Below are 24,004 nucleotides of genomic sequence, written 5' to 3' on the forward strand. Positions count from 1 at the left end.
AATCTTGTGGGGTGTTCCAGCATCCCTGCAGTGCAATCTCCTCCCCTCCATAAGTGTAAAGTGTTGGGAGAGGGCAGGAACGGGGTACTGATTGAGGATGATCAGCCATGATCACATAGAATGGTGGTGCTGGCTCAAAGGGCCGAATGTCTACTCCTGCACCTATTGTCTATTGTTAGTGAGCACATAAATGGGGTAAAAAATGGTGAATGGAATATATCTCCACAGCCCTGTCGCCTTCTGCTGACTCCCTTTTGATACCAGTGCACAACATGTTGTGTCCCTGCCTGCCAAGGTGGCTTGTATTTTGTAAAACGGTGCACGTTCTGCCTAACTGCACAGATCTGAGTTTTAAAAAACGTCCGGTGCTTTTTATTTTTTGATCAGATTTGCATTCTTTTTGTGGGCGAGACAAGACGATGTTTATACAATATCAAGAATGCAAGTAGCATATCAGAAATGCATCATCCAATTTATGGGCAATTGTGTTTATTTTTTTTTGGCTTTGGGCAGGAATTTCAATGACTAAAATAGAAACTCATTGAGTGTGTGATTTTTGAAGCATGATCCCACTCTCTGGTCAGTGGTTTGAGATTGGTGACTTTGTGTTTTTTGACTAGCCTTATTTGAGGAAGGACATTCTTGCTATTGAGGGAGTGCAGCGTAGGTTCACCATGTTAATTCCCGGGATGGCGGGACTGACATATGATGAAAGAATGGATCGAGTAGTTCACTGGAATTTAGGATGAGAGAAGATCTTATATAACCATGTAAAATTCTTGTGATTGGACAGGCTAGATGCAGGAAAAATGTTCCCCTTGTTGGGGGTTCCAGAACCAGGGTTCACAGTTTAAGAATAAGGTTGCAGGCCATTTAGGACTGAGATGAGGAAAAACTTTTTCACTCAGAGTTGTGAATCTGTGGAATTCTCTGCAGTGGAGGCCAATTCACTGGATGTTTTCAAGAGTTAGATTTAGCTCTTAGGGCTAATGGAATCAAGGGATATGGGGAGAAAGCAGGAACAGGGTACTGATTCTGGATGATCAGCCATGATCATATTGAATGGCGGAGCTGGCTCATAGGGCTAAATGGCCTACTCCTGCACCTATTTTCTATGTTTTCTATGTTCTAATGGTTATGTGCGACTTGATCCATTCTTTCATCAGATGTCAGTCCCGCCATCCCGGGAATTAACATGGTGAACCTACGCTGCACTTCCTCAATAGCAAGAATGTCCTTCCTCAAATTAGGAGACCAAAATTGCACACAATACTGCATGTGTGGTCTTACCAGGGCCCTGTACAACTGCAGTACGACCTCCTTGCTGCAACACTCAAGTCCTCTCGTTATGAAGGCCAACATGCCATTGGCTTTCTTCACTGCCTGCTGTACCTACATGCTTACTTTCAGTGACTGATGTACAAGGACACCCAGGTCTCGTTACACCTCCCCTTTTCCTAATCTGGCACCACTCCGATAACAATCTGCCTTCTTGTCCTTGCCACCAAAGTGGATAACCTCACATTGATCCACATTATACTGCACCTACCCACTCACCCAACCTATCCAAGTCACCCTGCAGCCTCATAGCATCCTCATCACAATTCACACTGCCACCCAGCTTAGTGTCACCCACAAACTTGGAGATGTTACATTTAATTCCTTCGTCTCAATCATTAATGTATATTGTAAATAACGGGTCCCAGCGCTGAGCCTTGCGGCACCCCACTAGTCACTGCCTGCCATTCTGAAAAGGACCCGTTAATTCCTACTCTTTGCTTCCTGTCTGTCAACCAGCTCTCTATCCATGTCAATGCCCTATCCCCAATATCATGTGCTCTAATTTTGCACACTAATCTCTTATGTGGGATCTTGTCAAAGGCTTTTTAAAAGTCCAGATACACCACATCCAATGGCTCTCCCATATCCATTCTACTTGTTACATCCTCAAAAAATTCCAAAAGATTAGTCAAGCATGATTTCCCCTTCATAAATCCATGCTGACTTTGACCAATCCTGTCACTGCTATTACTTCTTTAATAATCGACTCAAGCATCTTCCCCACTACTGATGTCAGGCTAACTGGTCTATAATTCCCTGTTTTCTCTCTCCCTCTTTTCCCATTGAAGCTTTGAACATATAATGTCCGAAGATGCTTAGGCTCTTAATCCATGCTTATGTACCTTGTGTCCACAATGAGCGATGCTGGAAAATGTCCTCTATGTTCTGGATGATGTTGTCTCAGACCTTTTGGCTAAAATCATCAAATGGTTAACAACTTGTAGTTTACTACCACACATCATCCTGAAGATAACCAAGCTGTTATCTGTAGATAAGAGGCTTTGAATGGTTGAATGATTAATGGTATAGAATGGATTTTTATCACTCCTCATAAAGTAATCTAATGGCTTCTGAGTTCAGTTGTTAAGTACAGTGCAGTTAGTGTCTTGCTCTTTTGCTTCTGCACATGTGTATTCACGCACACAACTCTATACTCCAACTTTTTTCCAACCTCTGCAGCCAACCAGCTGTAGGTTGGGACTGCTGGATGGATATGCCTGGATGGCCCTTTGTATTTCACTTCGCTGTGAACTTCAGATCTTAGTTTAGTTTAGAGATACAGCACGGAAACAGGCCTTTCAGCCCACCAAGTGCGCACCGACCAACAATCCCCGTCCACTAACACTATCCTACACACACTAGGGACAATTTACATTTATATCAAGCCAATTAACCAACAAACCTGTACGTCTTTGGAGTGTGGGAGGAAACCGAAGATCTCAGAGAAAACCCACGCAGGTCATGGGGAGAATGTACAAACTATGTACAGACAATCACCTGAAGTTAGGATCGAACCCGGGTCTCTGGCGCTGTAAGGCAGCAACTCTACTGTTGCGCCACCGTGCTATTGTTAAATTTTGGAATGAGGTTTGTGATTTGGAGGGGTAGGGGCCAAATGCAAGCAAATGGGACTTGCTCAGATGGGACACCTTGATCGGCAGAGTCTAGTTGGGCCAAATGGGCCTGTTTCCATGTTGTATGAATCTATCTTACTCTTTCTTTTGTACTTCCCTTTCTTAACTATGTACAGTAGACTTCCTTGTGCCGCAATCAACAGTAACAAATGGTAATAATTTGCAACAAATGATGATAAATTAAGTCCTTTAGCATTGATTTAAAATCATTTGGTAGTGAACAAACTGTGAACAAACAGTCTTGGGTAAATTTCACATTATTCTACCCATCCTCCTGGGAGAAAACATGTCACGGACCACATGTCACTTGGAGTAGTGCGTGGAGTTCTGGTTGCCTACTATAGAAAGGATGCGAAGAAGCCAGAAAGGGTGCATAAAATATCGATGAAGATCTTGGCACAGCTGGAAGGCTTGAGTTATCAAGAGAGATTGGGTAAGCCAGAACTGTTTTCTTTGGAGCATAGGAGGCTGAGCACTGACCTTTATAGCGGTTTATAATATCACGAGGGACATAGATAAGATGAAAGGTCAATCATTTCCCCTTGGTAGGAGAGTCTAAAACTACAGGGCATGGTTTTAAAGTCGAGGAGAAAGATTTAAAAGAACCCGAGGGTCTACTTTTTCCACAGAGGGCGTTGGATATGAAGAACAAGCTGTCTGAAGAAGTGGTGGAGATGAGAAATTACGATGTTTCAAAAAACATTTGTTTAGAGGGACATCGGCCAAATGCAGGCAAATATGGCATTGGGCTAGAGTATGCAACTTTTATAGAATGGACTAATTGGGCTGAGATTATTGTTTCCATGCTGTAATTTTAAGGCTATCAATTTGTGATTTATCTTTGAAATGGCTATGGTATACTTCTAAAATATTAAATTATGACATTCTCTGTAAATTGTCCTTTTAATTGGAGCACTGCTCAGAAATTGTGTGAATTAAACTTGAATCCAGTTTGCTGGTCAGGATTTGAAGAAATAGGTTAGATAGACTGCTACATATACAGTATATGCCTGTGTTTGATTCTGATGAAACCCCAGTGAGAGTAGCAGATATATTATACAAGGTAAGTTTTAAATGTCATGCTGTGAAAGGAATGTAATGCAGCAACAAATGTGAAGCTCTTTTCAAGCTGAGCAATTGGAGGATATTTGTTCACAAAAAGTTGGCTGCTTGTTTTAGTCTCCATCTGTTTCAGATGCATACTCTGGGGTGATATTTCCTGAAGAAAGCAGACTTCGATGTAGCTCTCTTGTCATAAGGTCATGTGATAGGAGCAGAATGAGGTCATTCGGCCCATCAGGTTGTGTACGCCATTCAATCATGGCTGATCTATCTCTCCCTCCCATTCTCCTGCCTTCTCCCCATAACCTGTGACACCTGTACTAATCACGAATCTATCTATCTCTGCCTTAAAAAATCCACTGACTTGGCCTCCACAGCCTTCTGTGGCAAAGAATACCACAGACTCGCCACCCTCTGACTAAAGAAATTTCTCCTCATCTCCTTCCAAAAAGAACATCCGTTAATTCTGAGGCTACGACCTCTCGTTTTAGACTCTCTCACTAGTGTAACTCTTTAAAGGTTTGTGTCTTGCTATTTTCTGGCACTTTAAAAAAAAACTTAAATGAAACTTTGTTATCACATGTGACATGTTACAGTGAAATTCTTTGTTTTGCATACCATACACTAAGTATGCAAAGAGTCACCATGTAAAGTGTTCAATATAGTCCCAATGGTCCCTCTTTGTTCATGGCACCTTTCCCTCTCTCCCCCCTGCCGGGTCCTTCTTTGTTCTCCTGGTGACGTGCCCTTGTCTGACCTCTGGCACTCATCGCCGATCCGTCCGGCCTCCAGCACTTACGCTTTTTTTATTTCCCTATTCTGATTCACCTCCCTGTACAAGCCCTTATGAAGTGAATGGTTCAGTGTACAAAAGTGGTCAGAAACAAGGCAAGAAGGTGACATTTCCTTTTTGATTTAAAAAAAAAATGATGCTTTGGTTCCTAGAAATGAACTCTTCCAGGATTTATTTTATTACTATTGACACACATTTTCTCTCAAATTGCAGCTTGTTTAATATTTTAAAAAACGATGTGTTCGTTGAACCACCTACTGCAATTTATTTTGGTACATTCTTCCAAAACTAACTTTTATTTCCACACTTGGGTTGGGGGATTTGCTGAACTTTTCCATATGAGATTAAATTGGAATCCATACTAAGTGCAAACTTCTGCTTGCACGCGTGGTTTCCAGAGGGATGTGGTGCTTTTGCATTCAATTGTGCCTGACAACAACCACTTTCAATATGTATTTTCCACATGTTGAGAGCAGGGGAAATGATGGCTCCAGTTTGTGAGACAAAATCCACTGCTGCATAAAAGTGCAGGTTTTTAAAATGTTGTGGTTTCAATTGTAGTTTTTGCACAAGAAGCTAAATTTAAAATGAACATTTGGCTTGTTTCCACCTGTAATATTTAATTAATTTGATGCAATCTTTGGATCACAGAAGACTATGCCTGCTTTAGACAGTCTTTGTGCATGGCATTGCTCTTGTAAACTAGTATTATGGTTGCCAGTGGTTAGAGAGTCAGCAGGTCCTCCCCCTCCCCCTCCGAAGACCCGACCCGAAACGTCACCCATTCCTTCTTTTCAGAGATGCTGCCTGTCCCACTGAGTTACTCCAGCATTTTGTGTCTACAGTGTAAAACAGCATCTGAAGTTCCTTCCTACACGTAAATACTGCAGCTACAAGATCTCTTCGGAAGCTGGATATCCTATGGTGAGCGACTCATAGCTGACCAGCTCAATGCCTTTTCCAGGGAGAGGCAGAAGTTAGGAGGTTGATGGAATGCTCCACCTGTGTTGAGTTTACTTTGTCACGTGTACCGAGGTACAATGAAAAGCTTTTGTTGCATGCTAACCAGTCAGCGGAAAGACAAGGCATAATTGCAATCGAGCCATTCCCAGTGTACAGATACACGAGTAAAGGGAATAACGTTTAGCGCAAGATAAAGCCAGTAAAAGTCCGATCAAAGGTAGTCCGAAGGTCTCCAATGAGGTAGAGCAGGACTATTCTCCAGTTGTTGGTAGGATGGTTCATTGCCTGATAAAAGCTGGGAAGAAACTGTCCCTGAATCTGGACGTGTGCGACCTTTTGCCTGTAGGGAGTGGGGAGAAGAGGGAGTGGTTAGTTTAGAAGGATGAGAGGGGATCTTGTAGAAACTTATAAAATTATAAAAGGATTGGACAAGCTAGATGCAGGAAAAATGTTCCCAATGTTGGGCGAGTCCAGAACCAGGGGCCACAGTCTTAGAATAAAGGGGAGGCCATTTAAAACTGAGGTGAGAAGAAACTTTTTCACCCAGAGAGTTATGAATTTGTGGAATCCTCTGCCACAGAGGGCAGTGGAAGCCAAATCATTGGATGGATTTAAGAGAGAGTTAGATAGAGCTCTAGGGGTTAGTGGAATCAAGGGATATGGGGAGAAGGCAGGCACGGGTTATTGATTGGGTACGATCAGCCATGATCACAATGAATGGCGGTGCTGGCTCGAAGGGCCGAATGGCCTCCTCCTGCACCTATTTTGTATTTCCTTGATTACCTGCCATGGAGCTCCAGCAAAAGTAATAGTCTGATACTTTTAAGAGAAAGCAGGTTGCCGGATGGGCACCTTCTCTACCACAATATGACCTTCAATCTCGTTATTGCAGGTGGGCCTTGGCTACATTGTACATGTAGAAAATGTACCACAGTTACTCACGTAGGCTACTTACTCCAAACCCAATCAAGAAGGACAATTTTGTCTTGAATGACTTTAGACTTTAAAGTTCAACGTCTAATACGTAAAGTGTAGAGATACAGTTGCAGAAGCTGGCCCTTCTGTTCACTGAGTCTAAGCTGACCAGCGATTGCCCCGTACACTAGCACTACCCTTCAAACAAGGGACAATTTGCAATTTTACTGAAGCCAATTAACCTACAAACCTGTATGTCTTTGGAGTGTGGGAGGAAACTGGAGCACATGGTCACAGGGAGAATGTACAAACTCTGTACAGACAGCGCCCGTAGTTAGAATCGAACCCAGATCTTTGGCGCTGTTAGGCCGCAACTCTACTACTGCGCCACAATGCCACCTTTTCAAAGCAGCAGGTCTGAAAAATGTTATATTTTGTTCTCCCTCCTAATTACTTGGAGCGAGCCCATGCCAGTTTGGGACTGTGCAGAGGGTGAGTAATGTGGCTAGTTGACCTCATAATCCCACTCTCCACTCCCAACCCCAAAAATACATCACCAAAGGATTTCATGATAACCACCCTTGAATCATTGAAATCACATGGTCGGCATGAGCTGTGAGCCATTGATGTCAACGTGTAGCATTCAGTAAAGGGTGGACTGCCAAATTTCCATGCTATTGGCAAGGTTAAGAAGGGTTTGTCAAACAACATGTGTTGCAGTCCTCACTGTAGAGTTAAAAGCAGTTCAGAATGTCAGGATGACTATTTTTATGAGTTGTGGGACAGATATCCCCCCCCACTTTCTTCCCTTGAACATGCATATCTACTATCTTCCCATATTAGAAAGCTGTGCTGCTAACCCTTTCCAGTGCCTGTTTAGTGTACGTCATAGATAGAAACAAAGCGCTGGAGTAACTCAGCGGGTCAGGGAGCATCTCTGCAGTATATCTTTGGTATATACCAGTATCAGCAGTTCCTGTCTACACACATAGTGTAAGCTGTACTTGCTTCCAGATGCCAATGTGTAATCCAATTGTCACAATGAAAAGCTGTCATAGAATAGAAAATCTGGGTTGCTGTTAGGTAAAGGCAGAAAATGTGAGAAGTAACTTGGGTTGTCCTGCATGCTTGGTCGTTGTCTTCGTCTTTGTATATACGGTATTCATAAAAAATGTCCAGAGAAATGATATAAATGTCAATTCTCTGCACTTTTTTTGTCAAGGGATGAAGCATTCAAGGCTGACTTAGTTTAAAATAGTTCAGAGTTGAGGAAGCAAATTGTGAATTAAATCCAGTGCTGCCTTCCAGGAAGGTACAGGGAGCTGGCAGCCACTGGCAATCTAGCACATCATGGTGCTAATAAACTGTTCCCTGCGGATGCATTTTGGAAGGGAAATCAGAAATACAACTGGAGATTGTTTTGTTTGGGTTAGTGTTATGTAATAAACGATACATAAATAGGAATTCTTTTTAATGTGCAGGGAGACGATATTATTTTCCTTAAGTTCATCAGCATCATATTCTGTACATGCCCATTCACTTGTATGAGCTTTTAAACTTTTGCCTTGGGAGTTTTTCCAAGTGAAAAAAAAATTGAGCACAATGTTCCTTTCAAATAATAAAAACACAATATTTGCCTCTACATGGACGTTTCTAGTTTATTGAAAGTACAACTTGATATTGAGTCTCTTCACTATTTAATTTGTATTTCATTAGTTTTCCAGCATTTTAATAATTTTTTGATAGACTGTTTGCATTTGTGTGATTTAGAATCTACTTTGTGATGTGGAGACCTACTATGCTGCTTTCAATTTAGAAAATTAATCAATTGCCCACCAGGAGATGATTTTGGTCACTGTCCTTCTATCTTTTTAGATTTACCTCCCATTATGATTTATTAGAAGATCCTATGAAGGATATCCATGACTGTGATGAATGGCCAGGCACGTTAAATTTTGATCAACATCAACTCTGCGTGCCACTGAAATTATTGCATAGTGTGCTGAACTGATAATTGCATATTAATAATCCCAAAGCAGGAAAACGCTGACAGGTTTTGAGTGGATTTTCCATGTTTTGCAATGGCATTTTATCTAGCGAGTCAGCGTGGACTGGTTTGAGGATGTCATATCTCATTTATTTCGGTTTTTGGCAGAAACATAAAGGCAGGTTGATGAAGTTAGCATGTTTCTTGTAGAGTACATGGATTTGTGTGAGTTGTTTGACAAGGTGCCAGGTGGCCAACTGATCAGAGAGATGAAAGACCTTGATATATGAAGGGGCATAGCAAGTTGGATCTCAAACTGATGCAGTGACCAGAGCCAAAACGTAATATTTTTACATTTTGACTGGAGGGTTGTTTCAAGTCAATCAAGTTTTAATGGTATGGTGAGGTATAGGTACAAACAAAACCTCCTTGCAACAGGGTTATTAAACACATTATCTCAGACTACACATGCAAAAATAAATTATACATAAGTCGCACATATATTTTGCAAGATAGTGAAAATAAAAAGACTATGGGGGCGGGGGGGGGGGCAGGAGGAAACAAGTGCAAAAAATACATTTAAGAAACCCAAGCCGAGGACAGCGCTAGGGGTGGTCCGTAGTGTTCCGTTGCTAAGGGTAGGATGAGGGTCGTGTGGGCTGGCTCAAGAAGCTGATAGTTGTAGGAAAGCAAAAGATGGACACAAACAGCTGGAGTAACTAAGCAGGTCAGGCAGCATCTCTGGAGAAAAGGAATAGGTGACGTTTGGGGTCTAGACCCTTCTTCAGATTGAGAATTAGAGGAAAGGGGAAACAAGAGATAGATGGTGAGAAAGAGGGATATAGAACAATTGAATGAAAGATATGCAATGAGTAATGATGATCAAGGAAAGGTGGAGCCCATAATGGTCCATTGTTGGCTGTGGGCTAGGAGATACCAAGTGATACAGACAGTGATACTCAACAGGACGACAGTGAAATGAGTACGATGACCAGGGTGGGGGAGGGAGGGAGAGAGGGGATGCAAGGCTCCCAAGCAAAATATGAGGTGCTTTTCCTCCAGTTTGCGTTTAGCCTCATTCTGACACCAACCCCCACCCTTGTCATGTCTCAGCATCCCCCCCATCCCCGCCTGACCTCCCCCTTTCGGAAACATATTCGTTGTAAAGTAAACTGCAATATTTTTTAATGGATTTATTCTGTGCATTTGGACATGATATTTTGGATAATTTATGCTACTTAATCAAATTTTTGGAAGTAAGTAATTAGCCTGACTTCCCCCCCTAGCTTACTTGTTTCATCAAAGGTTGTCATCTCCATCGCTTCCCATCCCACTCGCTATCTTTTTTCCCCATCTGACCCCATTACCACTAAAAGGCGTGTACATCTGTTCATTTCATTCCAGTTTAGTGAATGTTGGTCACATCCACAACTTGTGGCGCAAAGGGTAACTTCGTGCATTCAAGAGGCCCAACCTGAAATTAAATTGATTTTCAGTTGTCAGACTTTCAGGGACCCATCTTCATATATCAGTTTGAAGAAGGGCCCAACCCGAAACATACCTATCCACATTCTCCAGAGAAGATGGCTGAGCTCCTGAGTCACTGCAGCACATTGTGACCTTTTTTTTGCAGTTCTTTGTTTTCTACTGTTAGACTTTCAGTGTTGCCCAAGTCCCTTCTACTGTTAGACTTTCAATGTTGCCCAACGTTGGGCGGCACGGTAGCGCAGCGGTAGAGTTGTTGCTTTACAGCGAATGCAGCGCCGGAGACTCAGGTTCGATCCTGACTACGGGTGCTGCACTGTAAGGAGTTTGTACGTTCTCCCCGTGACCTGCGTGGGTTTTCTCCGAGATCTTCGGTTTCCTCCCACACTCCAAAGACGTACAGGTATGTAGGTTAATTGGCTGGGTAAATGTAAAAATTGTCCCTAGTGGGTGTAGGATAGTGTTAATGTACGGGGATCACTGGGCGGCACGGACTTGGTGGGCCGAAAAGGCCTGTTTCCGGCTGTATATATATGATATGATATGATAAGTCCCTTCTACTGTTAGACTTTCAGTGTTGCCCAAGTCCCTTCTACTGTTAGACTTTCAGTGTTGCCCAAGTCCCTTCTACTGTTAGACTTTCAGTGTTGCCCAAGTCCCTTTTGCCAATTTTGATTAGTTTTGTCGGCTGGCATTGAAGAGTTAATATTTATAGCAAAGGTAATAATTTCAAAGTGTATTGTCTTTTTGTTTTTCCTTACAGGGCATGGCCTTCACTTTGGAGGAGAGGCTACAATTGGGCATCCATGGCTTATTGCCTCCATGTGTTCTTAACCAGGATGTTCAGGTCCTTCGAGTGCTGAGGAACTATGAAATGAGGAAAGATGACCTTGATCGGTAAGATGAATTAAAAAAATTCTATTTGGCTTTCGAAAGAATGCCTTGCCTAAAATGAAGTGCCAATCTGTGTTTTTTTAAGCTGGGCTGTCTACATTGTTCTAACATCTGAATATTGTTCTAGTCTTAATGTCCTTTAATTTACTGAGAATATATTAAAAGGCTATTTAATTAGCTGATTATGGAAAAAAAAAATAGCAAGAAGACCACATGCAAAAACTGGTGGTGAAGATAGAAATACCAATGACTAAATGTTACCATAATCATGCCTGGATTGGGGGATATTAGCTCCAGCGAGAGTTTGGACAGACTTGGATTATTTTTTCTGGAACACTGGAGATTAAAGGGAGGCTGATGGACAGACAAGGTAGACAGTCAGAATGGAAAAATAAAATGCATAGCTTTAAGGTGAGAGGGGCAAGATTAAAAAAATATATAAACTTTACACAGAGGCTGGTAACTACCTGGAATGTGCTACTGGGGATGGTAGTTGAGGCAGGCACGATAGTGGCATTTACTTCTGGATAGGTATATGGACATGCAAGGAATGGGGGGATATGGATTGTGTGCAGTTAGTTAAGAAATGGCCTTGGCATCATGTTCGGCACAGACAATGTGAGCCGGAGGGACAGTTCTTGTGCTGCACTCTTTTACCTTCAATGTTCTCGTGTTTCAAAGTAGCAGAAAAAAGTACTGCACCCATGAGATGTGTTGAGCTTTTGCAAAATGTGTTTGGCATTAATTGAACGGTATTTAAATAGATTGAATTTCATTACAAAATGCGAATCCTTCAGAGACGGATGTAAATGCAGATGTTCTCATTGCTCGAAATCATGACTGCCAAATGCTCCATTAACCAAAACCAAAAAAAAGCAATGGAAATATGCATTTGTGAATCTCAATAAACAATATGTAGCTTTGAATGCAGATGCTGTGAAACTAATTGAACAGTGGATATGAAACAGGAATGGAATGTAAGGGGAGGGAGTATGAAAACAGCTGTGTATAGATTATCTGTACCTGACATTTCAAAGTTTAGGCATGAGTGCGTGCAACTGGAAACTTCTGGTTTCCTTTCAACCATCTTGCAAATAAATCAGGGTGATACTATTGACTTAAATTGTTAGCCCACACAATGTAGTTCTCTCAAATTCCTCTCTGCTCGTGACACATGTGCTGTTTTGACACACATACCAGAAATGCAAATTTTTTACACAATGTCCTTCTGTTTGAAAGGTTGTTGTTTGAAAGAGAACTATTCTAACAGTGGCATAAAGAGTTGATGGGATAAAGAATAAAGATAGAATAACAAGGAACTGCAGATGCAGGTGTACCAAAGAAAGACAAAAATGCTGGAGTAACTCAGCAGGTCAGGCAGCATCTCAGGAGAACGTAGATAGGTGACTTTTGTCAGAAACAACAGGGTGCAATGAAATTCCTTGCTCGCATGAAGCTCAGAGTACAGCGAATGCATGATAATGAAAGATGCAACAATAAATTCAGCAACTGGAGCAAAATAGCAAATCGGTGCACTCCAATAAAAAAAAAAGCAAAGCAAAATTGATGAATTGATGGCCATCTGTTGCAAAATTCAAGAACAAAGGACAATTGGTGTGTTGGAGTTGGCATTTTGAGTTTTACTTATCGAATGAAGGTTATCTTCCGTGAAAGCTGAACTGATCAGAATTCAGTTCTATCTTTCCCTCCTGCTTAAAGAAGGTTGTACAAGTTAATTATACAGATTGGTTATATGGTCATCAGTGATAGGAGCAGAATTAGACCATTCGGCCCATCAAGTCTACTCCGCCATTCAATCATAGCTGATCTATTTCTTTCTCCTAACCCCCATTCTACTGCCTTCTCCCCATAATCCTTGACACCCTTACTAATCAAGAATCTATCTATCTCTGCCTAAAAATATCCATTGACGGCCTCCACAGCCTTCTGTGGCAAAGTATTCCACAGATTCAACACCCTCTGACTGAAGAAATTCCTCCTCATCTCCTTCCTAAAGGAATGTTCTTTAATTTTGAGGCTATGACCTCTGGTCATAGACTCTCCCACTATTGGAAATGTCCTCTCCACATCTACTCTATCCAAGCCTTTCACTATTCGGGAAGTTTCAATAAGGTCTCCACTCATCCTTCTAAACTCCAGTGAGTACAGGCCCAGTGACATCAAATGCTCATCATATCACCCACTCATTCCTGGGATCATTCGTGGAAACCTCCTCTGGAGCCTCTCCAGAGCCAACACATCCTTCCTCAGATATGGTGCCCAAAATTGCTCTCAATATTCCAAATGCGGCCTGACCAGAGCCTTATAGAGCCTCAATATTACATTGGCACTGGAGAGAGTGCAGATTCACCACGATGTCGCCTTGACTGTAAAATATTTGTTATGGAGAGTGATGAGGCAGTGTGCGTTTGTTTTCCTTTGAGTCACGTTTGTTTGGAATAAAAATTAATACAAAACAAAAGCTGTAAACATTTTTCAAACATTCTCAGTGATAATACGGTCAATAACGATGTTCTCGGTAGTGTTCACATCTACCTTTTAAACAAAGTTTTATCCCTTCCCTTGTTTGAGGGGTGTCCCCACTGGACTGTGCCCCTCAATGTACAACAGCAGAAGATCCCAAGACTGTGGTCTTCCCCCGCAGAGCCTTTGTGTAGGCTGTGCTGATTGCGGTACATAACTTTACAAAAGGCATAGGTAGGGTGGATAATCAAACACTCCCCCCCCCCCATGATAGGGGTATCAATAACAAAGGCATAGCTTTAGCGTGAGAGAAAGAAATTTTAAAGGGGATCTGAGAGATGGTTTTTTTAGTGTTAGTGGAACTCATTGCTGGAGGATGTGGTGGAATTCCATACAGTTACAACGTTTAAGAGGCATTTTGACAGAAATTTATATAGCCGACAGATAGAAGGATACAGTGGTGGTGCAGGCAAATGTGATTAATGTACTTGGACAGAAAGGTTAATATGGACATTGGCATATTTCTATGGTGTTTTACTCTGACTTTAATGATCATCTCAGATAAAAAACGAAATCTCAGATTTGCAGTCTGGCACAATAATTTTCAGCATGCGCTATTGTGTTTAAAAGGTTTTGATGAGCTCATTTTCAACACTTGGATATCTATTGGGGGGAAAGGAGGTGGAATATGTCTGCACTGGATTTACATTCTCTCACTCTTTGATTCCTCCCTCCTTGATTAAGATTTCATGGCTGGATAAGCATGGGTCAAGTTGGCTCATTTCCAATGTCAACTTCAAACATATCCTATTGGGCGCCTACTGAATTTAGTAAAAGGGGGAGAAAATCCTTTAGCAGTAGTTAGTTTCCATTTACAGGAATGAAGCATCACACCATCCGATGTGGGGGGAAAAAAACATGGCTGGATATTTTGAAACCACTTGTAAAAAATAAATTTAAATACTGGAAATGCTCATCAAGTTAGGCAGTGTTTCTGAAGAGAGCAACAGAGTTAATGTTTTGGATAAAGAAAAGCAACAAAAAAAACTGCAATGGTGAACACTTGGTTGGGTCAAAGCTCCAATAAGAAATCAATTACTTAAAAAGTCAGCTCTGATTCTTTGACCATAAGTGTTCCCTGACCACCTAACTGTCTCCAGCATTTTTAACAATTAACGTAAATGAGTTCTCATCAGAATGGATTTTTTTTTAAACTGCCTTCGATGGAAGATCCATCTGGCTGTTTCTCTCACTCCTATTTCAGTCAAGAGGATCTATTTGTGCCTAGATGAGAAATTGAGCACTGAACTTATCTGGTTCCTGGGCTTTGTAATATTGCAAATTTCCATTGAATACAAATGAGAAATGAACAGGACCCGATAAAATGTTGCATCTAGCAAAGACATAACACTTATAGGTAATTTGAACAAACACATTTTACACAAAGGATAAACAAGTGTGCAATCTATTTGATTCTGAATTTTTAACTTCACAATCACATGGAAGTGCAGAATATTGCCGTGTAAGAAAATCAGAAACCACAGAGGCCGGGAATCGGACATACATACGGAAAATGATGGAAATGCATGGCAGATCAGGAACCAGTTGTGGAAAGAGAAACAGTTTTAGTTTCAGATTGATGTCCCTTTGTGATCTTGTACTAGGTTTTTGAATTCTAATACATGAATTCTACCTCCTTCCAAAGAGTGTCTGACCTGCTTACTTCCAACATTTGCTGCTTTCTCCCCGTGTTATTAAAAAAAGCTTTGCACTCAAAAGATGCAAATTAAATGCATTTAAAATGATGAAGAAACAAAAAATTGCAAATGTTGGTTTACTAAGGAAAGACACAAAGTACTGGAGTAACTCAATGGGTCAGGCAGCATCTCTGGAGCACATGGATGTAGGTGACGTTCTGGGTCGGGACACTTCTTCAGTCTGATTACTTGCTATGATTTTGATTTTAATTTTGCACATTTTCTTGCTTAAGGTACATTTTTCTCATGGCCCTTCAAGACCGAAATGAAAAGCTTTTCTACAAGGTACTTACATCGGATATTGAGAGATTCATGCCAATAGTTTACACACCTACTGTTGGCCTGGCTTGCCAACAATATGGACTTGCATTTCGCAGACCAAGGTAAATTACCTGTATCTTTTATAACAGATTTGTGTTGCAGTGAATCCATGCCAACATAAGTCTATCTTTTTATGTGTCATTCACAATTATAGCGATTCACAATTGTATATGTGTTGATCACATAGATTATTTATTATTTAACCTACATGTCAGTGTTAGAAACATGGCAACTCTTTGTGTACTGCCTTTGTGAGGTCTTCTGTATGATTTTACCGGGTTGCATGTGAAACAAAGAATTTCACTGCACTTGGGTACATGTGACAATAAGTATCATTGAGTTGAATACATACATAAAAGGCAGATGCATTTTAGTATTAAGTGGATGCTACTCATTGTGCAGTAGAAAATTTAAATCGTTGTTTCACTCTGCCTAAAATGATCAGAAAACACGGTTGAGTGAACAAGCATGCTGGCATAAACATGCTTTGCAGGGATCGTGTGTTGGAGAGGAGACTGGTGAATTTTATGTTATTGAATCATTCCAGGTCACCATATGTTAGTCTAAAATCCACAGATGCATTTTTTTCCCCCCGCTGTATTCATCAATTTCTCCTCCTGAAGGCAAACCCTACTGCGTCTCAATTTCTTGCCACATGGCAGAAGAAAGACTGACTGAGACAGTGGGCAGTGTATTTGCACCAGCATCTTGCTCGGAACATCACTGCGTGATGTGCCACATAAGGCTGTGGAGGCTAAGTCAATGGATATTTTTATGGCAGAGTTGGATAGATTCTTGATTAGCACGGGTCTCAGAGGATATAGGGAGAAGGTTGGAGAATGGGGTTGAGAGGGAAAGATGGATCAGCTGCCATTGAATGGCAGAGTAGAATTGATGGGCCGAATGGCCTAATTCTGCTCCTGTAACTTATGAACTTATAGCAAGGTAAAAGTATTCCTATGGTATCCAAATACCCCAACGTGCTTAAACTTTGTCCCTTGCATCAATTTTATTCTGACCATAGCATATAGGAAGTTTTAATTTTTGTACTTTCAGAGTTGTAGCAAAGAGACGAATACTGAACAGGATACCTCCCAGCACATCTGCAAACTATGCTCCTGGTGTTATTTGAACATATAAATGAGCTACAATATTGCATATAAATATGCTTTGAAGAAATTACCTTTCCTGTTGTCTGTTTTTTGAAAACCGCACTTTGTCAGACAATGCCTCTGTGCTCTGCAATTTCTGTTACAGTAGCAGTTTGAGAGGGAGCCAGTCAGTTCATTGGGCACTCTTTAATTTTCCTAACATGTGATGGCCAAATTGGACTCCACACCATCGAGGAATTAGCTCTGCAATTGTGGATCGCACAGGGATTTATTGCAGATGTTGTCCATCATTAATTATGAGCTGAATTGGCTGTTGATCACTGTAGTAAAAAGAATTGTCATTTGAGATAGATGCCAAAGAGATATCCTGAAGTTGGTTGTAATTATGACGATTACACATTTCCCGGTGCTGTGAATGGTATTGCTGAGGTTGGTGAGGAATGGCATCCAGAACGCTTGGACATCGGCATTGATGACCCTTTGTAATCACTGACATCTTTGTAGCTGCGTGCGACAAAGGAGGCTATTCACCCCATCAGATACCTTGCTCTTAGCACTCCTATGAGTCATATTTCCCTCATTTACCTGCTTGCAACTTTTATTTTCTCACATGTCCATCAACGTCCCAATTCCTAAGATAGACACAAAATGCTGGAGTAACTCAGTGGGTGAGGCAGCATCTCTAGAGAAAATGGGGAGGCGACCTTTTGCGTCGGGACTGTTGTACTTCGTGGTCCGGTATCTGTTATACCTTTGTTAGGACTCTGGACTGACCACAAGTACACGTGTTTAAAAGGTTAGAAAGCTGGAGCTTAAATCCAGGCTGTTTATTCCACGGCCACCTGGAACCAGAGTGCCCGCAAAGAACACGTCGTTCTCCTATATACATATTGCTACACGGGCACACAAAGTAGTCTTTGTGATACACAAAGTAGTCCTTGCAATATCACAACATCCCCCTTGTCTTATATAAACTAAAAAATATATTTAACAAACACACTCTAAACACCAATGTTTTTTTATACACACCATAATTCTGCACTAGTAACAATTATCAACGGTAACGTGCAGGTTTCTTACTGACACGTCCTAAACGTGTCACATAATCTCCATCAGCATTATTTGCCGGACGTTCCTCCTCAACATATTTGGTCTCCGTCCTGTTGCTGTCTGGAGTGACGCAGTGGGGACCAAAGCCTGGTTTCTCCAGTGGAGGATTTAGGCTCCAGTCATTTCGATGGCGTGGGTTCGAATACCACCGCTGCCACTATGTTGTACTTCGTGGTATCTGTTATACCTTTGTTAGGACTCTGGACTGACCACAAGTACATATAAGAAAATAACTGCAGATGCTGGTACAAATCGATTTATTCAAAAAATGCTGGAGTAACTCAGCAGGTCAGGCAGCATCTCGGGAGAGAAGGAATGGGTGACGTTTCGGGTCGAGACCCTTCTTCAGATTGATGTCAGGGGGGCGGGACAAAGGAAGGATATAGGTGGAGACAGGAAGATAGAGGGAGATCTGGGAAGGGGGAGGGGACGGGAGGCACAAGTACACGTGTTTAAAAGGTTAGAAAGCTGGAGCTTAAATCCAGGCTGTTTATTCCACGGCCACCTGGAACCAGAGTGCCCGCAAAGAACACATCGTTCTCCTGTATACACGGGCACACAATGTGATACACAAAGTAGTTCTTGCAATATCACAACAGGGACCCTTCTTCAGACTGAAGAATTAAATAGGTTTTGGTTTGTTATCATTAACCTTAGCTTTCAATCATATAGGTATTGATCTAAAAGTAGGTGACCTGTCCTGAAATGACTCGGTTTGTGTTTCTGACACACCTACCAGAGTAGCATTTAAAATATAAGCTGAATCATGTACTGTTAACTGAATCAGACTGAAGAAGGGTCCCAAACCGAAATGTCACCTACTCATTTTTTCCAGAGATGCTCCAGCCTTATATGTCCAGCATTGATGGAAGTCCCTGTTCGGGCGCCACACTTGTCCTTGGACTGTCACCATTTGTTCTTGCGGTTTTTTGCTCTAGCCGAGCACTGTCTGGTCAGTTATTTCTCAGGGTCCCTTTTTTTAGTCGAGCATGGTCGAGTCAGCTATTTCTCAGGATCCTTAGTCTAAATCAATTATCCCTTTTTACCCCTCTCTCACAAGCATCAACAGTTCCTTTTTGTTAAACTACTTTGTAACTTCCCAATTCCTGCCACAAATCCACATTGGGGCAACTTACAGCAGCCAATAAATATAACAGAGCTTAATTTAGTTTGGAGATACAGTGCGGAAATAGGCCCTTCGGCCAACCGAGTCCGCACCGACCAGCGATCCCCGCACACTAACACTCTCCTACACACACTAGGGACAAGTTACACTTTCTCCAAGCCAAATAGCTTACAAACCTGTGCGTCTTTGGAGTGTGGGTGGAAATGAGATCCTGGAGAAATCACACGGAGAGAACGTACAAACTTGGTACAGACAAGCACCTGTAGTCAGGGTCCTACCCAGGTCTCTGGTGCTGTAAGGCAGCAACTCAACCGCTGCGTCACCATGCCGTGTCTTTGGATGTAGGAGGAAACTGGAGCATCTAGCGGAAACCAATGGGGTTACATGGAGAATGTGCCCACTGAACGCAGACAGCAATGGCTGTTAGAATCAAACCTGGTCTGCTGAAACTGTGCAGTAGCAGCATTACCACTGCATCATCCTTGCCTCCTTGACTTTACAGTGGCTTTTCCAGTTTATTGCTAGTAAAAGAGCAGTTGCAGAACATTGAAAGGAAGAATTTTCTATAAAATTGTATTCCAATTACCGAATAGTTTGGAAACTTTATAACTGTACATTGTAAAATTTGGACAATACCCAAGTTTTACAATGGTACAAATTTGGGCATATTAAATGAAGAATCCTTCTCGGGTCAGTAGACTATATCAGTTAGGAATTTTCGTTCTTTCTACACTGCAGTTCTCTGCAACTTTTCGGCTCAATTTTTAAACATTCGAAGGAGCATTTCATTTTTATTCTTTTGATTGTACAGAGAATGATCCAATTAAGGTTTAGAACATGTGCTTCTGGAGTAATGTATAATTCTGTTTAAGTTTTCAGTTGAAAATCAATGTGATTTTCTTGTCCAACTACATCTTAAACGGTGCATGCTGTATAACTATTGGAGTCAAAAGTACACATTCAAACTCGATTACTTTGGTTTCATTTAGTTTTACTCATCCTGGGAAACCTGTTTCATTTCCAGGTGATTTATTTTTTGGTTGCAAGGAATCAATAATATCTTAACTTTGGAGGTCAGCTGAACCAGTCATCACTCTACCAGTGATGTGCAGAGTGTGAAAATGCAATGAACTGGCCTTTTTCTGCTGCGCTGTCGTGCCTGAAAATGAAGGATTCTGTATTGTTGGAAAAATAATTTTCTGCAGATTTAATAGTAATCATGACCAGCATTTCCCACTACTGTTTTATGGCCTGCACTCTGTGCAGCTGAGGCTAATTTGAAACTTTTTTCTCTCTCAAATATGGTAAACATTATGTTTACAACACTCATTTTTCAAAATGTATGCAATTAAATAGGTTTTGGTTTGGTTATAATTTGTAACCTTGTACAGCTTTAGCTTTCAATAATACAGGTATTGATCTAAAAGAAGGTGAACTGCCCTGAAATGACTCAGTTTGTCTTTCTGACACACCTAGCCCTTAATTAGTACAAGAAAAAAAATTAGCAGTCTGCCATCTGGTTTCTTGATATTTCTTTGATATTCAACAACATCTTAGCTGAATTTTTAACCCATTATCTATTTTCATGTCCGGTCCCTGGAACTATTGGTTCTTAGTTTCCAAAAGTCTATTAATCTGGAATAGTGAAAGGCTTGGATAGAGTGGATGTGGAGAGGATGTTTCCACTAGTGGGAGAGTCTAGGACCAGAGGTCATAGCCTCAGAATTAATGGACGTTCTTTTACGAAGGAGATGAGGAGAAATTTCTTTAGTTAGAAGTTGGTGAATCTGTGGAATTCTTTGCCACAGAAGGCTGAGAGGCCAAGTCAGTGGATATTTTTAAGGCAGAGATAGATGGATAGATTCTTGATTAGTCCGGGTGTCAGAGGTTTTGGGGAGAAGGTAAGAGAATGGGGTTAGGAGGGAGAGACATCAGCCATGATTGAATGGTGGAGTAGACTTGATGGGTCGAATGCCCTAATTCTACTATTCCTTATGACTTTCTGATCTCTGTCTTTAATATTCTCAATGACTGAGCATTTAATCCTCAAGGTAGAAAATATTTCAAACGAAGTGTGCAAAGGAAGACTAATGACATTTTTTTCCCCATCTGTTCCCTAAGTGATGTCCTGATCCTAAGAGTGTGCCCTTACTTATAGAGTTCAGTCATAGGAGATATTCGTAGAGTCATAGAGTGACACAGTGTGGAAACAGGCCCTTCAGCCCAACTTGCCCACACTGGCCAACATGACCCAGCTACACTAGTCCCACCTCCCTATGTTTGGCCCATATCCCTCTGAACCTGTCTTAGCCATATACTCTTCTTAATGTTTCTTTAATGTTGCGATAGTACCTGCCACACGACCACCTCCGGCAGCTCGTTCCGTACACTCACCACCCTTTGTGTGAAAAGTTACCCCTCAGGTTACTTTAAATCTTTCCCCCCTCACCTTAAACCTATGTCCTCTGATTCTTGATTCCCCTACTGTGGGCAAGAGACTGTCAGTTCCTTCTAAGTGTCCTTGTAATTGCCCAAATCCCACTAACAATGGTACAAATACTGGACCCATTTCTGGGCATAAATTTTGGGAGTTTACTATGCTTTACTAACTTATAGGCAAATTAATCGTCCTTCAGGTATGGATACCAAGTCTCTGAAGACTTAGACATCATTATCCCTGTCAAATGTCTTTCAAGACTTCTTTTGGACTCCAATCACCCTGTAGTGGAGGTCAATGGACTATTTGCCCATGCTGCACCTTTTAATATTTAAATTGCGAATAGCAGACAATCCAGGACTGGTCTCTATTGCAACACGCTAATAACAATTTTCTATCCTGACAGTGTTCTGTTTGTCCAGCTCTTTCTGGTACTCTAGCCAATCTTATCTCCACGTTGGTTTGTTGCACCCAAGCCAATGAACCTCTACTTTACATCACCCTCTAAAAATAGCCTTCCTATGGTTTGCTGTACTTGAGTACAAGCACCTTTTTTTCATAGGTTAGGAAGCATTTCCTCTTATTCAAGGCAATCTGATCATTGAGGATTCATCCGCACGGAAATTGTTTTGATTTTTAAGGTAAGAAGTATTCCACGTGCATTTTTGGGGAATTGAATGGAAAATGGTCACAAATGCATAATCACTGAAAAACGCATCAGTGCAATGGGCTGGACTATTGGTTAGTTGTGTTTAGTTAATATTTGGAAATGTTGCAGATGGTTTAATGATGCATCCTGCTGAACCACTGCTTATCCGCAAGAGATATATTCACATAGATCTTTTATATTGGTTGTATGGATGATTGAGTGGCAGGTAAGGCAACGTGGCACAGAAGACACTGTGGCATCTTTTTGGCCAGGGTAGGAAAATCTCAAACTTTACCTCAAACGGAGCTTTTCACTGTACACATGACAATAGCAAAATAATTAAAAAATAAAGTATAGGCAGATTTATTTTATTTTATTTTATTATTGTCACGTGTACCGAGGTACGGTGAAAAGCTTTTGTTGCGCGCTATCCAGTCAGCAGAAAGACAATACATGATTACAGTCGAGCCATTTACAGTGTATAGATGCAATAAGGGAATTGCGTTTAGTGCTAAGTAAAGCCAAGAAAGTTTGATCAAGGATAGTTCGAGGATCACCAAAGAGGTAGCTAGTCATTCAACACTGCTCTCTAGTTGTGGGAGGATGATTCAGTTGCCTGATAACTGCTGGAAAGAAACTGTCCCTGAATCTGGTGGTGTGCATTTTCACACTTCTTTTCCTTTTGCCTGATCGGAGAGGGGAGAAGAGAGAGTGGCCAGGGTGCGGCTCATCCGTGATTATGCTGCTGGCCTTGCCGAGGCAGTGTGAGGTATAAATTGAGTCAATAGAATTGGGTGATTTGGGTTGATTTGGGTGATGGCCTGGGATGTGTCCAGAATTCGCTGCAATCTCTTGCAGTCTTGGATGGAGCTTCCCAAACCAAGCTATGATGCATCCTGATAAGAGGCTTTCTATGGTACATCTGCAGAAGTTAGTGAGAATTGTAGAGGACAGATGCAAAACCCTGTTTCATTCATGGCCTTGAAAGCTGTCTTTGAGATGGGAGTAGGGATGATGGGGGTGAAAAGTGCAATGTGGTGTAATTAATTCACCCATTCCTTCTATCCAGTGATGCTGCCTGTCCCGCTGAGTTACTCCAGCATTTTCTGTCTATCTTCAGTGTAAACCAGAATTTGCAGTTCCTTCCTATATATATATATATCAAGGGATATCAAGTGGAATCAAGGGATATGGGGAGAAGGCAGGCACGGGTTACTGATTGTGGATGATCAGCCATGATCTTAATGAATGGCGGATATATATATATCCTATTTACCAGACAAGTGTGTATAGATTTCAAAGAATTGAAATAATATATTGTAAAGGTTTTCATATAATCTAGAAACAATAGATGAAGAGAATGAAATGGCATAGACTCGTATAGCACGGAAATAGGTCCATCGGCCCAGCTCATCTATGCCAACCAAAATGAGCTTAGTTTGGTTTAGTTTATTATTGTTACGTCTATTAAGGTACAGTGAAAAGCTTTTGTTTGCATGCTATCCAGTCAGAGAATGGAATCAAGCTGTCCACATTGCTCAGATAAAGGTACAGCATTCAGTGCGAGATATAATATTGAGGTTCGAAGAAGCCAGATTAAAGATAGTTCAAAGAGCTTCAAATAGTTCAAAATAGCTCATGATGATGAATGATTTGTAAATATCTAAGCATGTATGATTTCTGTCATAAATCATTTTTGTAGTTAAATCATAGCAGTTCTAAAAGAATAACTGTTATTTCATGTTCTCCAGTTTGTTTTTCTTTAGTATGTTGGGCATGTTATGGAGTTTAAAATTAACAGTTGGTGTATATTGTTTCCAACCAAAATATATGAAGCTGCAGAATTTGTTACCTAAATAAATCTGAGGATTAATTTATAGCTATTATTTACTTTGGCATCGTAGGATCCATCGCTCTTGTTTTTTGCCAAGGAA

The 24,004-nt window shown here is 41.2% G+C and overlaps 1 protein-coding gene across 2 annotated transcripts in view; it reads left to right on the top strand.

Annotated features, from left to right (window-relative positions):
* Positions 1-24,004, top strand: part of me1 (malic enzyme 1, NADP(+)-dependent, cytosolic) — a 325,940-nt gene that overhangs the window by 95,823 nt on the left and 206,113 nt on the right. For both annotated transcript variants that reach the window (XM_078399713.1, XM_078399714.1), the window contains exons 2-3: positions 10,944-11,077; positions 15,549-15,698. In XM_078399713.1, coding sequence (XP_078255839.1) covers positions 10,944-11,077; positions 15,549-15,698 — 284 coding nt within the window. The remainder of the gene's footprint in view (positions 1-10,943; positions 11,078-15,548; positions 15,699-24,004) is intronic.

This window comes from Rhinoraja longicauda, chromosome 5, assembly GCF_053455715.1.
Source record: "Rhinoraja longicauda isolate Sanriku21f chromosome 5, sRhiLon1.1, whole genome shotgun sequence".
NCBI lineage: Eukaryota > Metazoa > Chordata > Chondrichthyes > Rajiformes > Arhynchobatidae > Rhinoraja > Rhinoraja longicauda.